Here is a 19,120-nt window from a genome sequence, read left to right as displayed (position 1 = left end):
CACAGTTTTAATCTGTAGAGCGAAAATTTCATTCTAGAAACAACCCCCAGGCTGTGGCTAAGCCATGTCCCCGCAATATCCTTTCTTTCATTAGTGCTAGTTCCCCAAGGTTCGCAGGAGAGGTTCTGTAAAGTTTGGAAGGTAGGAGACGAGGTACTGGCGGAATTAAAGCTGTGAGGACGGGGCGTGAGTCGTGCTTGGGTAGCTCAGTTGGTAGAGCGCATGCCCGCAAAAAGTCCCGAGTTCGAGTCTCGGTCTGGCACACAGTTTTAATCTGTAGAGCGAAAATTTCATTCTAACTTGGTTATTATTAGTTTCTCTGAAACCCCTGCTTTAACTTGGTGTTGATTTCTCATATTTTCGTCATAACTGCAACCACCGAGTTAGCACTTGGAGCAAGAAAATCCTTTACGGAAGTAGGTGGATGCTCACGGCTGACTCTTTCTCATACTTTTTTTTAGTTTAGTCCACATGCCAGTGATGTATATGAAATTACATGAGCTACCTTCATCTGCATCACAATAAGTACCTTGCCTTTACGTCTTTATGCAGTAATGTTTTCTCCTCGCATTCTTTCTGTTTCGGAGGCTTAATAGCTATGTCATTGATAATATCTAAAAGGTTTTTTTCTCTGAATGTTACTTCCATTTGGAATTTTCACACAACCCAATTGTCCCTTCCAGACAACTTCAAATACTTACGCGTTAATTGTTCCACTGTGTCATGCCAACACTATGACGGTAAAGTCAAATTTTCTATTACTAGCGGTATCACCAAAAAACTCTGCCACTACACTACACTTATTCACCTGCGCCTATAACCTGTAATCAGGTGCAGTAAATGAAGCTCTATTGTAAGTCTGTTCGTACAGACTCACTCAAAATTGTAATATGTAACTCAATGGCAGACGACAATAATGCATACAGAGGGTAAAGAAAATTAAAGAACACTAACATTGTGCCACTGACACTTACGTCATGTGTAAATCACCTCTAGCGTTTCTGTAAGCTCGCAACATACAATCTGCTGGGGTACATGTATGCCTGCACGAATTACTTCAGAGGATGCATGTGCAACATTTCGTTGTCTGTGGGATTACTGCTTCTTAGCCGGATTTAATAAGAGGAACTATGAAATCTTCTTTTGAGGTTCTTTGGTAGGCAGCTTTGACAGGGCGATTGAGAAGGGTAAATATTGGGAAGATGAATGGTTGAAGTCAGTTGACATGGATGGTGCTTTGTCTATAACTTACTTACCCAATGAGATAATAGAACATATCCTAGAAAGTGAATGTTTAACGGCGAAAGATTTATGCAACTTTGAAGCAACATGTACCAAATTCAGAAACCTACTCATCAACAACAATAAGCTGTGGAAAATCAAGTTTCATCAATCGTGAGTACATCGCTTCGGACTGTAATAGATACCAATTTTTGGTAATAAAACTCAAATATTTAGTGAAGCAAAATATACTGTCATTCAATTAAGAAACACGGGTGCTGATTTTCAGTCCTTAAATTAGAACAGGTCTTATTTAAATAGTGTTAAAAGATCTATTTTTGTACTTGATTCACAGTATTTTTGTTTTCCTGCCCGTTGTGTAATGAGTAAGTCAAGGAATGATTATATTATTTTCCCCACTTAGTGCAGTGTATTTACGTGTTAGTATGATTGAATGTGAGTGCAACAATTATACATTTAGTGATTTTGTAGTTCCGGCACACACAATGTGTTTAACGGAGACGTATGTCGTGATGTTAATGTATTGTTTGATGAGCTGCAATAATGCAGCGGTATTTAGTAAAAGCGTTTTCATCATTCGCCGGAATTTAGAGGCGCAGAATAATTTGTATTGCAGAAATCAGTGATACACGTCGTATAGTGGAAGCAGCTAAACTATACGGAAGAGAACTAAAAATGACACCATTCCATCATTTTAGTCACCAAATGGCCACATTGAAGTTGAAGAATCGACAGTGTTTTGAATAATTTGATAAAGTTTTCTTTGGGCTGAACGGGGCTTGTAATTTTATCATAGGGTTCCCACGCATCCTCCTAGTAACATTTAAATTTTATAATATTGAGTGGTCACAAGTGACAAGCAAAAATTATTTATTTAATGTAGTTTTACCAGCGAAATTCCACTCATTATCATTCTTGCACAAATTTTAGAATTTACAAAGACCTCTAGGAAATCGAATATTATCTGCACCATCACAGTTTGTTTTGTGATATTAACATTGTCTTTTTGTTTTGTAGAACTTAGAACACTTTCAGAAATCAAAAGTTCAGCTGATCCGGGATATCGGCTTCGTTCTGTGGTGTAACTCCATTATAGTGTGTGATATCGTAGATATGCAAACAGGAAGAGAACAGAACAGTGACAAATTTTTGGCATCCTTTATTTTTTGCTATATATATTTTGATAGCTGGCCGATTTTTAGTGTAGCCAGAGGACTAGGCGAAGTGGTATCAAAGGCTTCAGTTAAAATAACTTCAAGCTATCAGACTGTCTAGGAGAGTTCGAAGTCTGCCCTGAAGAATAAGTTAAGGAATAATATAACAACACTTGTCAGAGAAGAAAATTTGATCTTGACAAGCTATACAGCTTGTAATTCAACTCAAGTACTGTCGGATCATCACTGAACTACGTCAGAAGATGATGTTACTGTTCTGTTTGAGTACTTTAGGATTATCACTGTCATATCACAGTCCAAACACTAGACGATTTGCTCATATGATTGCTATTGTTGAATGTCTTGAAACAGGAACTGGAAGAACCTATCAATTTTTGGAATAACTCCAGTAAATGCGTTGTGACATACTGAAATACAATTGGTGTAGATGCATTCAGATCTGCTGAAAGGAGAACTAGGTGTCACAGAACATAATCTAGTGGAAGAGATCAATAGCATACTTCTTCGAATTGCAGGATTTGTTATAACCTTCAGTATGCCAAAGAAGCATAAGTATCTTAAGGCAGATTTTATTCGGATAATGACAAGACCTTTCATCCAGTAGATAAAATGCGATTGGGATGTGAATTCTCCATTTGATAAGATTCTGAGAGTGCTGAACCCAGCGGTTAGCTTGGCGTTGAACTGTTACATTACCTGAAAATAGGTAAGTGAGCAACAACTTTTGTTATGTGAGGCTACAACAGGCTGTGGCATAACTCCATCCAGCTGCATCCATATCGAGTGTATTTCACTGGTTTAAATAGAAGCCAGTCTGCCATTTCAGATAATAGTAGAATGAGTGTAGTGTATATTTTTAATATTTATTTTGATCGTACTTCTCCTTAAAATAGAAAGTGAGCAGAGTTTTAACTGTCAGTGATTGGTTGATACCATATTTTGCTTGAGCACTCAACAATGTACTCCTGCATATTTAAGATTCAAGAAACCCCAAATGTGAAACCATGTTCCTAATAAAGTCTATGGCACTTGAAGTGAAGAAATTTTTGGGTCTGCGCATTTGTTAATCTTGAGCTCTCATAGTGATTGTTCTGAATTTTGGGATAGGTTGTAAATTTATGAAACAAAAATTTTTATAAATTTCACCTTTAAAACATAACATTTAAATATTTTAACTGTATTCACCCAAAATTATTACCTAAGTACTGATGCTGATTTAAGCTCTCTAATTATGCAACAATTCATAGAGTTGAACTGATAATATGGTAGCTTCTATTCAGTGATGTTACATTGTTGTCAATATTACTTTCTTCAATGGTAAAAAACATAAGGTTGTAGGATTAAATTATATTTAATGGTATCTGTGAAATTTTATAATGCCTGGTTCTTGTGAATCTTGTGTGTAATTAGTGGTATGTGTGTGTGAAGGTGGCCACGACTTGTCTGCAATTCGAAACGGCACTATGTTGCTGATTGGAGAACGGAGTTTAAAACCAGACTCCACTTTGGGTGGAAGGTTAGACAACTGTTATCACAAATGTCTGCAAAGTTTTACAAAAAGGAGGACATTTCTCATGCACAGCTGTCAGATTTTTGGGCTTTGCTGGAACATCATCCACATGCTTATCCTTTCATGATCAGTGAACTGATGCTGATACTGTATGACCATAGTGTGTAAGTAGAAAAACATTTCTGTAGCTAATGTAGCCTTAGTAATTATTGACATGGTTGATTTATATCATTGTATGCACTATACATAAATGAATTTAAAGTAACGAAAGAAATTGTGCTTTGGAGTTATTGGGCTTGATGTTATACGATTGCCTTGCATATTTCCCACTGATAAGTAACTTTCATATGAGTGACAGGACACACTAAATTAAAAAACAGCCATCATAGACATCTTGCACATATTGTAAGTTACCGTGTACTGAATTTCTATTACAGTAGCACAGATCTGACTTTGAAGTACTATGCTGAGAAGGTTACTCGCTTGGTACGCCAAGCACATTTGACTAAGAAGTGGAAGAATTTCATTGCATTACCTCCTGAGCGCCAGATCCTGGAGCGTGGGGCAACAATGGTAGCACAATGGTGTCAACCTCTTATAGAGGTCAGTAGTTGAGTTCTTCATTTAATAATATAAATTAACTCAGATATTATTGTGTAAACAGAGGTGGACACAAATGTCTGAACTAATATAAATTTCTGGTAGACGCATTAATTTCCCAAGTTTCTTACTAAGAACAGATGAGCCCTGCAACTGTCAAAACTATATAGAGTTGCACCGACCTAACTTAAAATTGCAGTACCACCCATCGGCTTTGACATGTGACATCATCTGTCTGGCAGACACATCTGTTTTGAGCTTGTACAACCTGGCAATCATGACATCATTTGTTACACCATGTGAACACACACAAATAATGCGAAAAATGTTTAATAGCAGAAATAACATGGAACTAATGGGACAACTGTGGGAATTAAGGGGTTTAGACATACTAAATGTATGAGAATCCTTATAATGAAGGTATACTAAAACAAGTAATACAAAAATTGAGATGAAATCCTCAACAAAAAAAAAAAAAAACAAAAAACTGAATATTGTGAACTTCAACTAAGAAACTCGCCCCCCTCTTGTCCACCCTCCTCCCAGCCTCACACAGATCACTAAAGGAAACAAACTAACAACTGTTTATTAAATCTGTATCCAGCTAACCCTAGCCCCATAAATACCAACCACTGGCCTATCGACACAATATCCAAATGAAAATATAATAAATAAAAAAATTAACATTTATAATATTTTTGTCAAAACACACTTACATAATAATTACATAATAATTCTGCCCCGTGTACATGTTCTACTACACTAGAGATGCAGCACCTTTTCTCAATGTCATTACTTCACCGTGCCGTTGACACTTAAAAACATTCTGCCGTACCATACAAATGCAGAAAATTGCTTGTAGAGGCCATATTGTTGCCCATAGCAACATAAAAATTATAAATTGTGAATTTCATCATAACATCCATAACTAGTAACATAGGAAAAGCAAACAATTAAATTTCCAGCTAATAACCACACAGTGAACTTCACAGTTCTGAAACCAAAAACAAATGAGTAGCCAATAACTAATGACATGAAAGTAACTCTCTGAATAAACCAACAAAAACAAACTTCCAGAACACAGCAATAGGCAGTACTAAGTCAATGTTTCACTAACATTATTCACTTAAAATTTTGAAACATAGACATTCAAATCTAGTGTGGACCACAGATGATAAAATGTCATATTCAAACATGATGCATTTGAATTTGCCACACAAACATGTAGTCATGTAACAAATCATAGCTAAGTCGTGCATCAAAGCCGATGGAGGGTACTGCGAACTTAGGTTGACCCGTTGCTTCTCTCTTGCTATTCATATTTCTTAATCAAAAGTCCTTATAAAAAGTTTATTATGTGATTGGTAGAAATACTTGTACGTTGTTACCTGATGTGTGCATGTTCAATTTGTCTTGAAGATTCTCTCTCTCTCTCTCTCTCTCTCTCTCTCTCTCTCTCTCTCTCTCTCTCTCTCTCTCTGATGCTTCCACCCCCCCCCCCTCCCCGTATTCTGCACCACCTAGGCAGCTCTGTGTTTGAGTACTAGCTAATTGCTTGTTATTTTATGAGATACATCCCTGGCCTCAAAGGTTTCTATTTAATGCTGTTGCTTTTAGTTTTTTTTTTTAATTTTAATTAATATAAGAAGTCATACTTAGCAATGGCACATATTTAAAGCCATATTCTCATGACTCTAAAATGCAATCTGAGCTACATCAGTCATTAACACTACTGTGTAACTGCAAACAGCTTGCCTTCTGCCACATGTGGGCAGACCATGAAGTTTCCCAACTTGTGCTACCATTTGTCCGTAAACAACATCCTTACTTTATGAGAATTTATTTAAAAAATATTTAAGCCTTAGATTTTCATAAACATTTTTATAGTTAATTGAGGCTAATTAATGAGAACAGGATACAATGTTTTAAGATTAAGTTAATAGGTAGTATGGGGTGAGGCATGTGTAGAAAGAGATGATAATGTCAAACTTATTTTGTGGTAAATTTGTGTCAGTATTTGAAAATTGCTTTCCTAAAAGTTATTAAAAAAGTCCAACTAAGGGAGTTAAAATGTCATGTAAGAGGAAGAAGGATAAAGACCAGAAGAAGTCAAGATCCAACATCACTTGCATACTACAAAAAATACTGTAGCATTTAAAGGAAAGTCATCAAAATAACCAGAAGTATGCATGTCATGACAGAAATAAATAATGCAGGTAATAAGATTAAAACTGTATGCGATATTGTCGAATTACACACAGGACAACCAATCAGTATACAAGATACCATAACAGTTAAGCTAAATGAAAATGTTGTGACCGATAATTCCCAAGTTGAGAGTACTTTTAACAATCACTTTCTAAATGTAGCAGCAAAAATAGAGAAGATGTTGAGGTTTGGGAGGAATGTAGATAGGGTGTCCTCACCCTCGATACAGATCACGAAAATGTCATCAGTGAATTGAAGCAGCTGCAAGATCTGGGATAATGGGTGGTTAGGACGGATTCCTCTAGGTGGCCCATGAATAGGTTGTCATGGGGTGACACCATGTGGGGTCCATAGCTGTATTCTGGAACTGTTTGTAGGTGATGCCTCCAAAGGATAAGTAATTGTGGGTGATGGTGTAGGGCACCTAGCTGCCCTGCACTCTCATCACGTCACCTCCATTTGCTCCCACATACGCAGCACTTCATTATCTCCTACTCCTACTATTCTATCCCTCCCGCTCCATGACCCAGCCTCCTCCTTACCCCCACCACCTGGTTGTTTGTCCCATCATGCACTTCTTCTTGCAGCCTGACTTCAGCAGCCAGAAACTGTGTGTGCGTTTTTTGTCTGTTTCCAATGAAGGCCTTGGCTGAAAGCTTACTTTGTGACAACGTTTTTGTTGTGCCTGTCTGAATCTCCGCATATCCACTATATCCTTTTTGTAATATTCACATCTCATCCTGGATTTTCCATTGTTTGATTTTAACAAGATAGAAGAGGTTGACAGTGTTAAATTTTTGGACAAACCACTTCATAGTAAATTAATTTGGGAGGAGCCTACCACAGAACTGCTGGAGTTCCTAAACAAACCATCATTGGCAGTGCAGGTGTTATCAGACGTATGGGATTTTTTATAAAAAGAAATACTAACAGAATTCACGTACTTTCAGTACATAATGTCTTGCAGGATCATTTTTAGGACAACTCATCATGCCAAGCAATAATTCTCCAAGTCCAAAGACCTGTAACACAGATGATTTGTGGTGTGAACTCAGAACTTGCTGCAGTGGTCTGTTAGAGAAACAGGGGATACTAACAACTCCTTCGCAGTGTATTTATTGTGTAATGAAACATATCTTTTTCTTTTTCGTACCAACAGGTTAATTAATGGAATTAATACTATAAATTAAAAAAAAAAAAAGACTTACAAGATTTACATTCATGTTCTTTGGTCCAAAATTGTGTCCATTAGTCAGGAAAACACATTTTCAATAACTTGTCACAGCCATAAGAAGTTGTTAAAATACTTGTAAAGCTCAATTTAAGAGAAGCCTCAAAGATTTAAGGATTTATCAGTGGCCATCTACTCATACTCCTGCGCGCGTGCGCGCGCACACACACACACACACACACACACACACACACACACACACACACACACACACACACACACAAAAAGCGCAACTTGCACAAACATGGTCACTGTCTCAGGCCACAAGAGTGCAGCTGTGACTGGGTCTGACGAAGCAGCAATCTGCTGGGAGGGGGGGGGGGGGTGTTGATAGTAGTAAGAAAACGGCAGGATGAGGTGGAGAGGGATGGCTGATATGGATGATAAGATACTAGTGCTGCCTGGTGGAGTGTACAGGGACAGGATGGGGCTGTTAGGTGCACCTTCTTCAGTGTTGACATCCACATCATTAGTACCTCTGTCCACATCAAGCATTACCAACCACTAGCAAATCGCCACTTGGCCAGCTGCGATCCACCTCATACCAAGAAGTCCCTTCCATATGGCCTAGCCACCCATGGTTCTTGCATCTAGGGTGATACAGGCCTCTCCATACATGCAAAGGGTTTCGTGAAGGCATTCACAGACCAAAATTTCCCTCCCAATCTTGTCCAGAATCAGACCTCCTATGCCACATCTCTCCAGTCACTGTCTTCCACATACCCACTGTCTGTCCACAAAGGAGCACTCCTCTCATGACTCAGTACCATCCAGGTCGGGAGCAATTGTATCGCATTCTCCCCCAGGGTTTTGACTACATGTCACTGTGCCATGGAATGTGGAATATCCTCCACACTATCCTTCCCTCCATTCTCAGAGTGCTATTCTATCATCCACCAAACCTACGCAATATTCTTTACTGTCCCTACTCTGCCTCGGCTTCCAACTCGATGTTTTATGGCTCATATCTTTGCACTAGACCTAAATGCAAGACCTGTCCCTTACATATTCACACTGCCACCAACTCCAGTCCTGTCACAGGCATGTCTTACTCATGAGAGGCAGGGACACCTGTGAAAGCAACCATGTGATTGACCAGCTAAGCTGCAACTGCAGTCTCCCTCTCCATTGGCATGACAACCAACAAGCTCTGTCTGCATGAATGCCCACAGACAAACTGTGGCCCAGAGACAGCTGAACTATCTGTTGCTGAACATGCTGCCAATGTTATATGCTTCACTTTGACTGATTCACAACCCCCACTATCTGGATTCTTCCTACCAACCATAGTTTTTCCAAATTTTGTGCAGATGAGAACTTTCCCTACAGCATATTGTTTGTGAAGCCCCTCTGGCCTAAACCTTTGCTGGTCTGTCCCCACCTATCTGTTTGTTCCCCTTTGAGCTCCCACTCCAGTACTACACGCATTATCTATCCCACCAACACACTAAAAGGCCTTCCCTTTCCCACATTTCTCTCCTTTTTCTTCTCCCCTTTCCTCCTGACTCCCCCCCCCCCCCCCCCCCCCCCCAATGCCCCTCCCGACACAGCATCTAACAGCTCTATCTTGTCCCACCAAGTCCCTGCATGTACCACCTAAAAACAAAGATGATGTGACTTACCAAACGAAAGCGCTGGCACGTCGATAGGCACACAAACAAACACAAACATACACACAAAATACTAGCTTTCACAACCAACGGTTGCTTCGTCAGGAAAGAGGGAAGGAGAGGGAAAGACGAAAGGATTTGGGTTTTAAGGGAGAGGGTAAGGAGTCATTCCAATCCCGGGAGCGGAAAGACTTACCTTAGGGGGGAAAAAGGACAGGTATACACTCGCACACACACATATCCATCCACACATATACAGACACAAGCAGACATATACAGAGGCAAAGAGTTTGGGCAGAGATGTCACACAAAATACTAGCTTTCACAACCAACGGTTGCTTCATCAGGAAAGAGGGAAGGAGAGGGAAAGACGAAAGGATTTGGGTTTTAAGGGAGAGGGTAAGGAGTCATTCCAGTCCCAGGAGCGGAAAGACTTACCTTAGGGGGGAAAAAGGACAGGTATACACTCGCACACACACATATCCATCCACACATATACAGACACAAGCAGACATATACAGAGGCAAAGAGTTTGGGCAGAGATGTCAGTCGAGGCGGAAGTGCAGAGGCAAAGATGTTTTTGAATGACAGGTGACGTATGAGTGGCGGCAACTTGAAATTAACGGAGCCGGGTTATCTGGATACTTCCCACTAACACCAACCTATCCGAACTCCGGAGATGGGAACTTGCTCTTCAATATATCCTCTCTTCTCGTTATCCACCAGGCCTCAATCTCCGCTAATTTCAAGTTGCCGCCACTCATACCTCACCTGTCATTCAACATCATCTTTGCCTCTGCACTTCCGCCTCGACTGACATCTCTGCCCAAACGCTTTGCCTCTGTATATGTCTGCTTGTGTCCGTATATATATGTGTGTGTGTGTGTGTGTGTGTGTGTGTGTGTGTGTGTGTGTGTGTGTGTGTGTGTGTGTGTGTGTGTACCTGTCCTTTTTGCCCCCTAAGGTAAGTCTTTCCACTCCCGGGATTGGAATGACTCCTTACCCTCTCCCTTAAAACCCAAATCCTTTCGTCTTTCCCTCTCCTTCCCTCTTTCCTGACGAAGCAACCGTTGGTTGTGAAAGCTAGTATTTTGTGTGTATGTTTGTGTTTGTTTGTGTGTCTATCGACGTGCCAGCGCTTTCGTTTGGTAAGTCACATCATCTTCGTTTTTAGGTATATTTTTCCCATGTGGAATGTTTCCCTCTATTAGAACTATACTGTGTTGTACATTTACATATTCTATCACACATTTGTTATTGCTTCTTAAATGAAAATGTTTCAGATTTTTGCCTTTTTCCACAACTGTGAGTTTTATTTCACTTATGGATTGTTTAAGGAATGTTAGGATAACTTTTTCTTTTAAAAGGGTGTTACGTATTCTTGTTTTATGACATGTTCTTTGTCTTTGAGGATCTCCTCATTATGAATGTATGGAGCTAAGTATACTTAATGTAATATGGGCTGAAATGTGATGTGTTGTTGCTATCAAGTTTGTTGATAGTACACTCGGGTGAAAATTTGAAGCATGTTTTTGTGATGTTTTATCTATATTTGAGGGTATTGTAAGAGAAAATGACATGGCATGAAATGGTGAGGGATGATCCTAATGAAGGAATGTCCAGGGGTGCCAAGACTTTATAACCTGCTGAATTGTTGATCAAACAGTAAATTTTAGCTAACTGTGGAATAATCATTAAGCACTGTGGTAAATGAAATAGTCATCTGCAGCTACGAAAACTACTGAAGTAAAACTAGAGTTCACATACAACAATATTGGAGTTGGGAATTTCATCTGAGAAATCCTGAGCAAACCATTATGATGAAACAAAGTTGGTCCCCTATATTTGTCGCCGCTATTTAAACAAGAAAGAGTTCTCTCTATATTGTACGCCATATGTAAAGTGTGTTTTCATTGTGCACCATGGGAGTGTATTTTAGTGAATGTAAGACCAGGAACATTGCATTATTCTTTTAATAAATGTGTTGTAATGTGTAATCTTGAGGACTGTTTTATACACATATATTTTTAGTTGAATTTTTAACTCACTTTAATCAGATAGTTATTTGACTGCATTTTCTGTTATTCATGTTCTATGATTTACATTGTAATACAGGTTCCATACCAGTCTATTGCTACACAGCTTGATTCAATAGCTGCTCGTGCTAAAGAAGTATTGCAAGAAGAACACCCGAATCATCCCCTTTTATCAGCATCTGTTGAGGACCTGCACCGTTTCCGGGAGTGCAATATTCCAGATAATCAGTGGAAGCCAAGTGAATCACAAGAAGTCCTCAGTGCTGTATGCCATGTTCTGTTCCAGGAGATGGGATTCCATGGCAACAGTACAATGTATTATTCTGCAGATAATTCTTACATTGACAAGGTAAATATTTGTGGTTTTTCCTCACATGCAAAAGGCTGCAACTCAAAAATTAAAGGTGCAAATTTAGAGAAAAGTGGTTTGCTCCAGTTATGATTGGTGAATTTTGTGTGCTCACAGTTACAGTTACTGGTCATTATGAAACATTGAATATTTTGGTTATAAATGTTAATGTGTGTTCCTAGAACCTGTTGAGAGGGGAGAGGACAAAAAAATATATTTTTTTTAATTGCTCTTTATTCTAAAGCCTTTTCATCTCTAGAATCAAATAACTTGAAATTAATTTGCAAAGTCTATTGGTAAAATGTAGCTCAAATTAATTACCTTCAGCAATTTGCTTAATGATGCTTTGGCTAATTCTCCATTAAAAAAGGAAAAGATTAAGATGTTCTGCTTTATGAACTGAGTCTCTGTTAGACCACCTAGCTCTCAGCCATGTTGCAAAAAAGGCAGCAACTCAGCCATAGAAATTTTGTCTTCTGCAATTTGTTGGGAATATTACACAAGAGAGATAAAGACTGCATGCCAAATAATGGTGTAAGTATTTCAGCCTGAAAGTGTACTCATTCGTTCATAGATTCTTTCATATTTTGTGTTCAGTCAGTTTCATTGTGAAAGATATCTTCAGGGATGTGGACACATTAACTACTAGCTACTTCTATCAAATATAGTAATGACAAATTATGACCAGTGCTGATCTTACACAGTGATAATTATGGGAATTACTGCTAGATTACTTTGTACATGCTTATAAATACTAGGAGAACAGCTTTGAAAGAAATGTACTGCTCTTCTGCCTATTCTGCTCAGCTGTTTTTTATCTAATAGTTCAGACAAAGCATTTATGCAACGTAGACCTCTACAATCCAGACGCTCCTATGTAGTGCGCAATTGACCACTGCATGTTGTGAGGCAGACCGCCCATATAAAAAAGAGGCCGAGAGTATTGTGTTTCCAATAGAGAAGCAGTAATAGAATATTGGGTCAATTAGGAGGTCTCGGTAACTTTGAATGTAGATTAGTCATTGGATACCGTCTGAGCAACAAATCTGTCAGCGAAACGTCATCCCTTCTAAAGATGTCAAAATAGACTGTTGGTAATGTGATTGTGAAGTGGAAATGCAAAGGAACAGTTGCAGCTAAAAAGAGACCAAGCAGCCCTTATACACTGGTGGACGGGGACTGCCAAGCATTGCATTGGGCGACTGAAAAAAAAAAATTCCATGTGAAATTGGCTAAAGGAATTGCTTGAGAGTTCCAAAGTGCTACCAGCAATCCAGCTGACACAGAGACTGTAAAGAGCTAAAAGGAATGTGGTACAATAAACCACAAATTTCTATAGTTGGTGCTAAGCAACACGAGATGATGTCAAGAATGATGCCACTCGATAGTGGATGACAGGAAAAGTGTGATTTGGAGCGATGAACTGGGCAATACCCTGTGGCAATCGAATGGAAGGGTTTGGATTTGGCAAATGATTGGATAACATTACCTGCAATCGTGTGTAATGTCAGCAGTGAAGTATGGTGGTTTTGGTGTTACTTTATAGGAGTGTCCTTCATGGCTGTGATGTGGTCTGTTTTTAATATTATTAAGAAAATGCTAAATGAGGAAGGATAAGAACACATTTTATAATATTGTGTGCTGCATATAGTAAAGAAACAATCCAGAGATGATGACTGTATCAGCATGACAATGCAGCCTGTAATAAGGCATCTGACCGAGCAAGGTGGCACATTGGTTAGCACACTGGACTTGCATTCGAGGGAATGATAGTTCAAACACGCCATCCTGATTTAGGTTTTTCGTGATTTCCCTAAATCGCTTCAGGCAAATGCTGCGATGGGGTCTTTGAATGGGCACTGCAAATTTCCTTCCCTAGCCTTTCCTAATCCGTGCTTGTTCTCCATCTCTAATGACCTCATTATTGTTGACGGGACATTAAACATTAATCTTCTCCAATAAAGCATCTGTGGAGCATTGGTTTGTGGATAATAACATTCCTGACATGGACTGGCCTCCCCAGAGCCCCGACCTGAACCCAGTGAACCATCTTTGGGATGAGTTAGAACGTCAACTTCGCTTCAGATCCTGGCATTGGGCATCACTACTTTTTCTGGCTTTGGCTGTTGAGGAAGAATGGGATGCCATTCCTCCACGTATATTCAGACACTTAATTGAAATGCTTCCCAGTAGAGTTCAAGCTGTTGTAAAGTTGAAGGGTGGGCACACCCCTTGTTAATGTCTACTACTAGATAGATGTCCAGATTCTTTTTATCAAATAGTGTATATACTGGTAAAGTCAAGATCTGCTCAGTACATATCATTATAGTTAAATGAAATTTTACAATCAAGGGGCTAATTATTCTCGTAAATTATAAGGCTGGCTAATCAGATATTCTGTTACTTCTTTTTTCGATATTTGGGTGTTTCAAACTTCCTGCCTGATGTATACAGCAACCTTTTGTGTATACTTTTGCACCATAATATAAAACTGTATTCGGAACACGAAATACAGTTACATGATCTCTGTTTTTATTACTGGTATTTAAGTTCTGAATTGCAGCTTTCAACTTATTCACCAGAGGCTTTGAAGAGACTACATAAAAAGTTTGGTTATGAACTTCATGCAATATTCTTACTGCAGATTTCTGTAAAATGGTCTTTGACCTTAATTATAGTGCCCAAGAAGAGTATTCCTGTGGGCATTGTTGAGCGAAAGTATGCAACCTGTGCTAGCAGCCCTACCAGCAGGCAACAGAATGGGATATTTCTTAGTGGAAACAAATCAGAACTGAGCTTTGTGGTTAACTTATCCACCTGTGGTGCCACCTCATTTTATTATTATCTGTGTTGAAAAAAAGGCACTATTAGCACTGTTAAAAGTAAAACATTCACTGGGGCTTCATGAACATCAGGGAGCTGAAGTGAAGATTGGGAAAACAAGGTTGTGGAGTTTTATGGCTGCTCCATTGTGAAAGTTCATGGTAATTTCTCCTAAGGTGGACAGCCACTGCCCAAAAAATGGACAGTTGAAATGACAATTGGTTATGATGAGTCACAAAGCTGCTGGCGGGTACACAGAGGGCAGCTTGTTCATTGGAGAACAAAGATTGTCAGTCTAAATTTAAAGGTCACTGTGAAGATACAGATCACCCTTTCTCGAGAAACTCTAGCATTATTTAGAAAAACTATAGCAATGTTAAGAATTATGAGGGTGAAAGAATTATGAGGGTGAGGAAAAATGAATTGCAACAGAAATACTAACAAGGGAAATTAATGATGCTGAATGCTTAAACCCCTCAAAAATGCACTTAGAATACAAATCACTCATCCCAAAGACACTGGTATGAGCCATTTGCAAGCAAAATGAAGCTGTTGTGTGCTAGTGCCTGTAGGCCAGGCCTGGTTACACTGTGACAAACTTCAGACAGACTGGGTCTGCAGGCCACATGTGGACCTGGCTCAGCCTGTTGGCTTCACTCGTTCCTTCGTGGAAATACTTGCTACAGTGCAACATTTTGTTAAGTATTGTGGTATGGGATTTTTCAGGCGAGAAAACACTCTTTGGTCTGGGAGAATTGTCTTATCAGCACCGTTCACCCTCAGCTATTTGTTCATGGAATGATGGAAAGGAAAGTTCCTGTGCACCATAGCGGAGATGCTGAGTCGCAGATAAGCACAATAAAGAGTGTCGAGTGCCCGCCCCCCCCCCCCCCCCCCCCCCCCCCCGCCCTACACACACACACACACACACACACACACACACACACACACACACACACACACACACACACACACACACACTCTCAGGCAATTGAAACCACACTGCAAGTGGCAGTACCAGTGTATGATGGGAGTGGTGACTGGGTGGGGGTAAGGAGGAGCCAGGTGAGGAGAGGGGAGGGATAGTATGTGGGATGCGGGGTGGGCAGACAGTGAAGGGCTGCATGTTAGACGAAGGGCAGGGGAGAGGGGGAAGTAGTGGCAAAGGAGTAAAGTAAAAAGACTGAGTGTGATGGTGGAATGATGGCAGTGTAGTGCTGGAATGGGAACAGGGAAGGGGGCTGGATGGGTGAGGACAGTGACTAATGAAGGTTGAGGCCAGGAGGGTTACGGGAACATAGAATGCATTGCAGGAAGAGTTCCCACCTGTGCTATTCAGAAAAGCTGGTGTAGATGGGAAGGTCTATATGGCACACTGTGAAGCACTCATGGAAATGAAGGATGTCATGTTAGGCAGCGTGTTCAGCAACTGGGTGCTGCACTTGTTTCGTGGCCATTCATGCGGACAGACAGCTTGTTGGTTGTCATGTCCACATCGAATACAGCTCAGTGGTTGCAGCTTAGCTTCTAGATCACATGACTGGCTTCACAGGTTAGCCCTGCTTTCGATGGGATAGGTGGTGATTGTGACTGGTCTGGAGTAGGTGGTGGTGGGAGAATGTATGGGACAGGTCTTGCATCTAGGTCTATTACAGGGGTATGAGCCATGAGGTAAGGGGTTGGGAGCAGGGGTTGTGTAAGGATGGACGAGTATATTGTGAAGGTTTGGTGGACAGAGAAATACCACTGTGAGAGGGTTGGAAAGGATAGTGGGCAGGACACTTATCATTTCTGGGCACGGCGAAAGGTAGTAGATACCCTGACAGAGAATGTAATTCACTTGCTCCTTGTTTACCTTTCGTCATGCCCGGAAATGAGATTTTCTGTCCACTATCCTCCCCACCCCGCCCACAGTGGTATTCGCTGTCCACCAAACCTACACCATCCTTACACAACCCCTTACCTCATGGCTCATACGCCTATAATGGACCAGTTAGAAGACATGTCTCGTATATCCTCCCATCACCACCTATTACAGGCCGGTCACAAACAGCACCCATCCCATCAAAGGGAGGGCTACTTGTGAAACGAGTCATGTCATCTACAAGGTAAGCTGCAACCACTGTGCTGCATTCTATGTGGGCATGACAACCAACAAGCTGTCGATCTGTACAAATGGCCACCGACAAACTGTGGCAAAGAAACAAGTGGCTCACCCTGTAGCTGAACACACTGCTAAACATGATATACTTCATTTCAATGATTGCTTCACAGCCTGTACCATACGGATCCTTCCCACCAACACCAGCGTTTCTGAATTGTGCAGTTGGGAACTCTCCCTGCACCTGCAATACATTCTATGTTCCCTAACCCTCTTGGCCTTGACCTTCATTAGTCACTGTCCTCACCTATCTAGCCTCTTCCCTGTTCCTATTCCAGCACTACACAGCCTTCATTCCACCACCACACTCAGTCTTTTTACTTCTCTCCTTTTCCACTACGTTATGTTGTGTTGTCTACATCTATTGTTGATGAAGGCCTTAATGGCCGAAAGCTTTATTTATTTATGACAATCATTTTGTTGTGCCTGTCTGTGACTCAGCATCTCCACCATATGGTGAGCAGCAACTTTCCTTTTCCTAATATTGTTACACTCCATCCTGGATTTTCTGTTGTTTGTTTGTGGTATGAAGCATGTTAACAGGTCTGATTACTATTTGCACTAAAAGAGGCACTCTAGTGATCTGTCATCGTAAGGTTTTAAAAAATTTATTTGAATTACGAAATAAAGGGATGAAAATTCTCAGCGTATATAATGCAACTGCATAGGTGACAGGTATTGCAGAGTTGTTATGAAACAATGTTACAATACCAAGTAGAAAGAGTTTAAAGAATTAGCTGACAATGAAAACAGTGTTTGACAAAAAAGATTCATTGTTCTGTACACCAAAAAGCACTTTGTGATAAATTTGCAGGCATGCAGCACTTGATGAAATTAGTGATATGAATAGTAAAGTTTTCATAATCACACTCATTGTTATACTGTCAGTTGTAGCCATTTTCAGTGGAGTGGAATATGGAGATTTTATATATTACTGAAAAGTACATTGGTCAAGTGAAAGGGCATGTCTCAAATTACTTTTAGATTTAAAATTCGATGTTATTGAATGTGTGAACTAGGAAAAGAGTGCAGGAATGAAAAGTAGAATTATTAGAATGGATTGGAAATGTCACATTTAAATTGGACTTGATTGCACACTGCCTATAGTAAGACATAGCAAGGTGAAAAATTTCTTACTGATTTGATGACAGCAAATTTAAAGAGAGAATTCCATTATAGAGCAGAGACATACTGGAAAATGCATTCCAGTTCATTTAACTTACTGTCATGAGGTGAAAATGTGATGTTTAAAGGCTTTATTGTGGCCTTGAAAGAATTAAAATAATAGTTTCGTGAAAATTTTGGGGTCGCTGCCATTCTGATGATGGCTGTTTTCAAGGTTTTTTTTTTTTTCTGTTTTCAAGGTGTTTTTTTTTTTTTTTGAGACTGTTTGCTGTTCCACTTGAAGGTGTCCCTGTGGATTGCAGATATAGCTGATTGACTTGCTAAGTAATTCCGATTTTAATGACAAATCCTTTTGCATTAAAAGTGTCCACATTGCTTTTCTCAGGTACAGTTTCCAATTCTCCATAATGAGGTTGCAAATGTGGTACAATATTTTGAGCAACATATTTGTGTGAAAGACCTTTTATCAATTATGAAACCATATTAATCATACATGACAACCTGAGAGAAATTGCCTATGGCTGCCCATATCCCGACAGTTTGTACCAGATAAAAATTATGTTATGCTTTCAGTTCACTGAAAATAATACTGAAGATCTTTTTTGTTTGTGACCTATGTTGTGGAGGATGTGAAGTATAAAACCAAGTTGTGCAGTGCGACTGCATTGGCATTTAAATGGTCCTCCCCCCCCCCCCTCCCCCCCGCCCTCTGCTCGAGCCCCTCAGGTTCAGACAGCATGATATGATGGTGGGGAAAGTATGCAGCAAGGCTGAGTGCTACGACACTCATTTCGGGCATGACTCGTGAGCCAAATTCATAGCCATGCCAGCTCTAGACGGTGGCTTATTGTACCTGCAGTGGTGAGTATTTACTTAAGTTGTGTGGATAGTATACCTGCAGTAGGAGACCATATTTGGAGTGCTCAGTTGCGGATTAAGAGTAAAATGAGTGTACGCCATTAACATGATGTGAATTAATCTCAAGAATGTTATCAGAATTGTAGACATAGAGTTGCAATGTGCTAATTATGGAAATGTAATTGGAATTGG

General features: G+C 39.9%; 1 protein-coding gene across 1 annotated transcript in view; it reads left to right on the top strand.

Moving 5' to 3' along the window:
- Nucleotides 1–1,157: 1,157 nt before the first annotated feature.
- The window catches only part of LOC124753079 (F-box only protein 21-like), a 29,159-nt gene continuing 11,196 nt past the window's right edge, over nt 1,158–19,120 (top strand). Inside the window, exons 1-4 of the mRNA XM_047249012.1 lie at nt 1,158–1,395; nt 3,846–4,091; nt 4,365–4,530; nt 11,692–11,961. Of these exons, the coding sequence (XP_047104968.1) occupies nt 1,226–1,395; nt 3,846–4,091; nt 4,365–4,530; nt 11,692–11,961 (852 nt within the window). The 5' untranslated portion in view covers nt 1,158–1,225. The remainder of the gene's footprint in view (nt 1,396–3,845; nt 4,092–4,364; nt 4,531–11,691; nt 11,962–19,120) is intronic.

Source organism: Schistocerca piceifrons, unplaced genomic scaffold (assembly GCF_021461385.2).
Source record: "Schistocerca piceifrons isolate TAMUIC-IGC-003096 unplaced genomic scaffold, iqSchPice1.1 HiC_scaffold_522, whole genome shotgun sequence".
NCBI classification, from domain to species: Eukaryota; Metazoa; Arthropoda; class Insecta; order Orthoptera; family Acrididae; genus Schistocerca; species Schistocerca piceifrons.
Note: the sequence above shows the minus strand (reverse complement) of the source record. Positions and strands in the feature narration are given on the sequence as shown.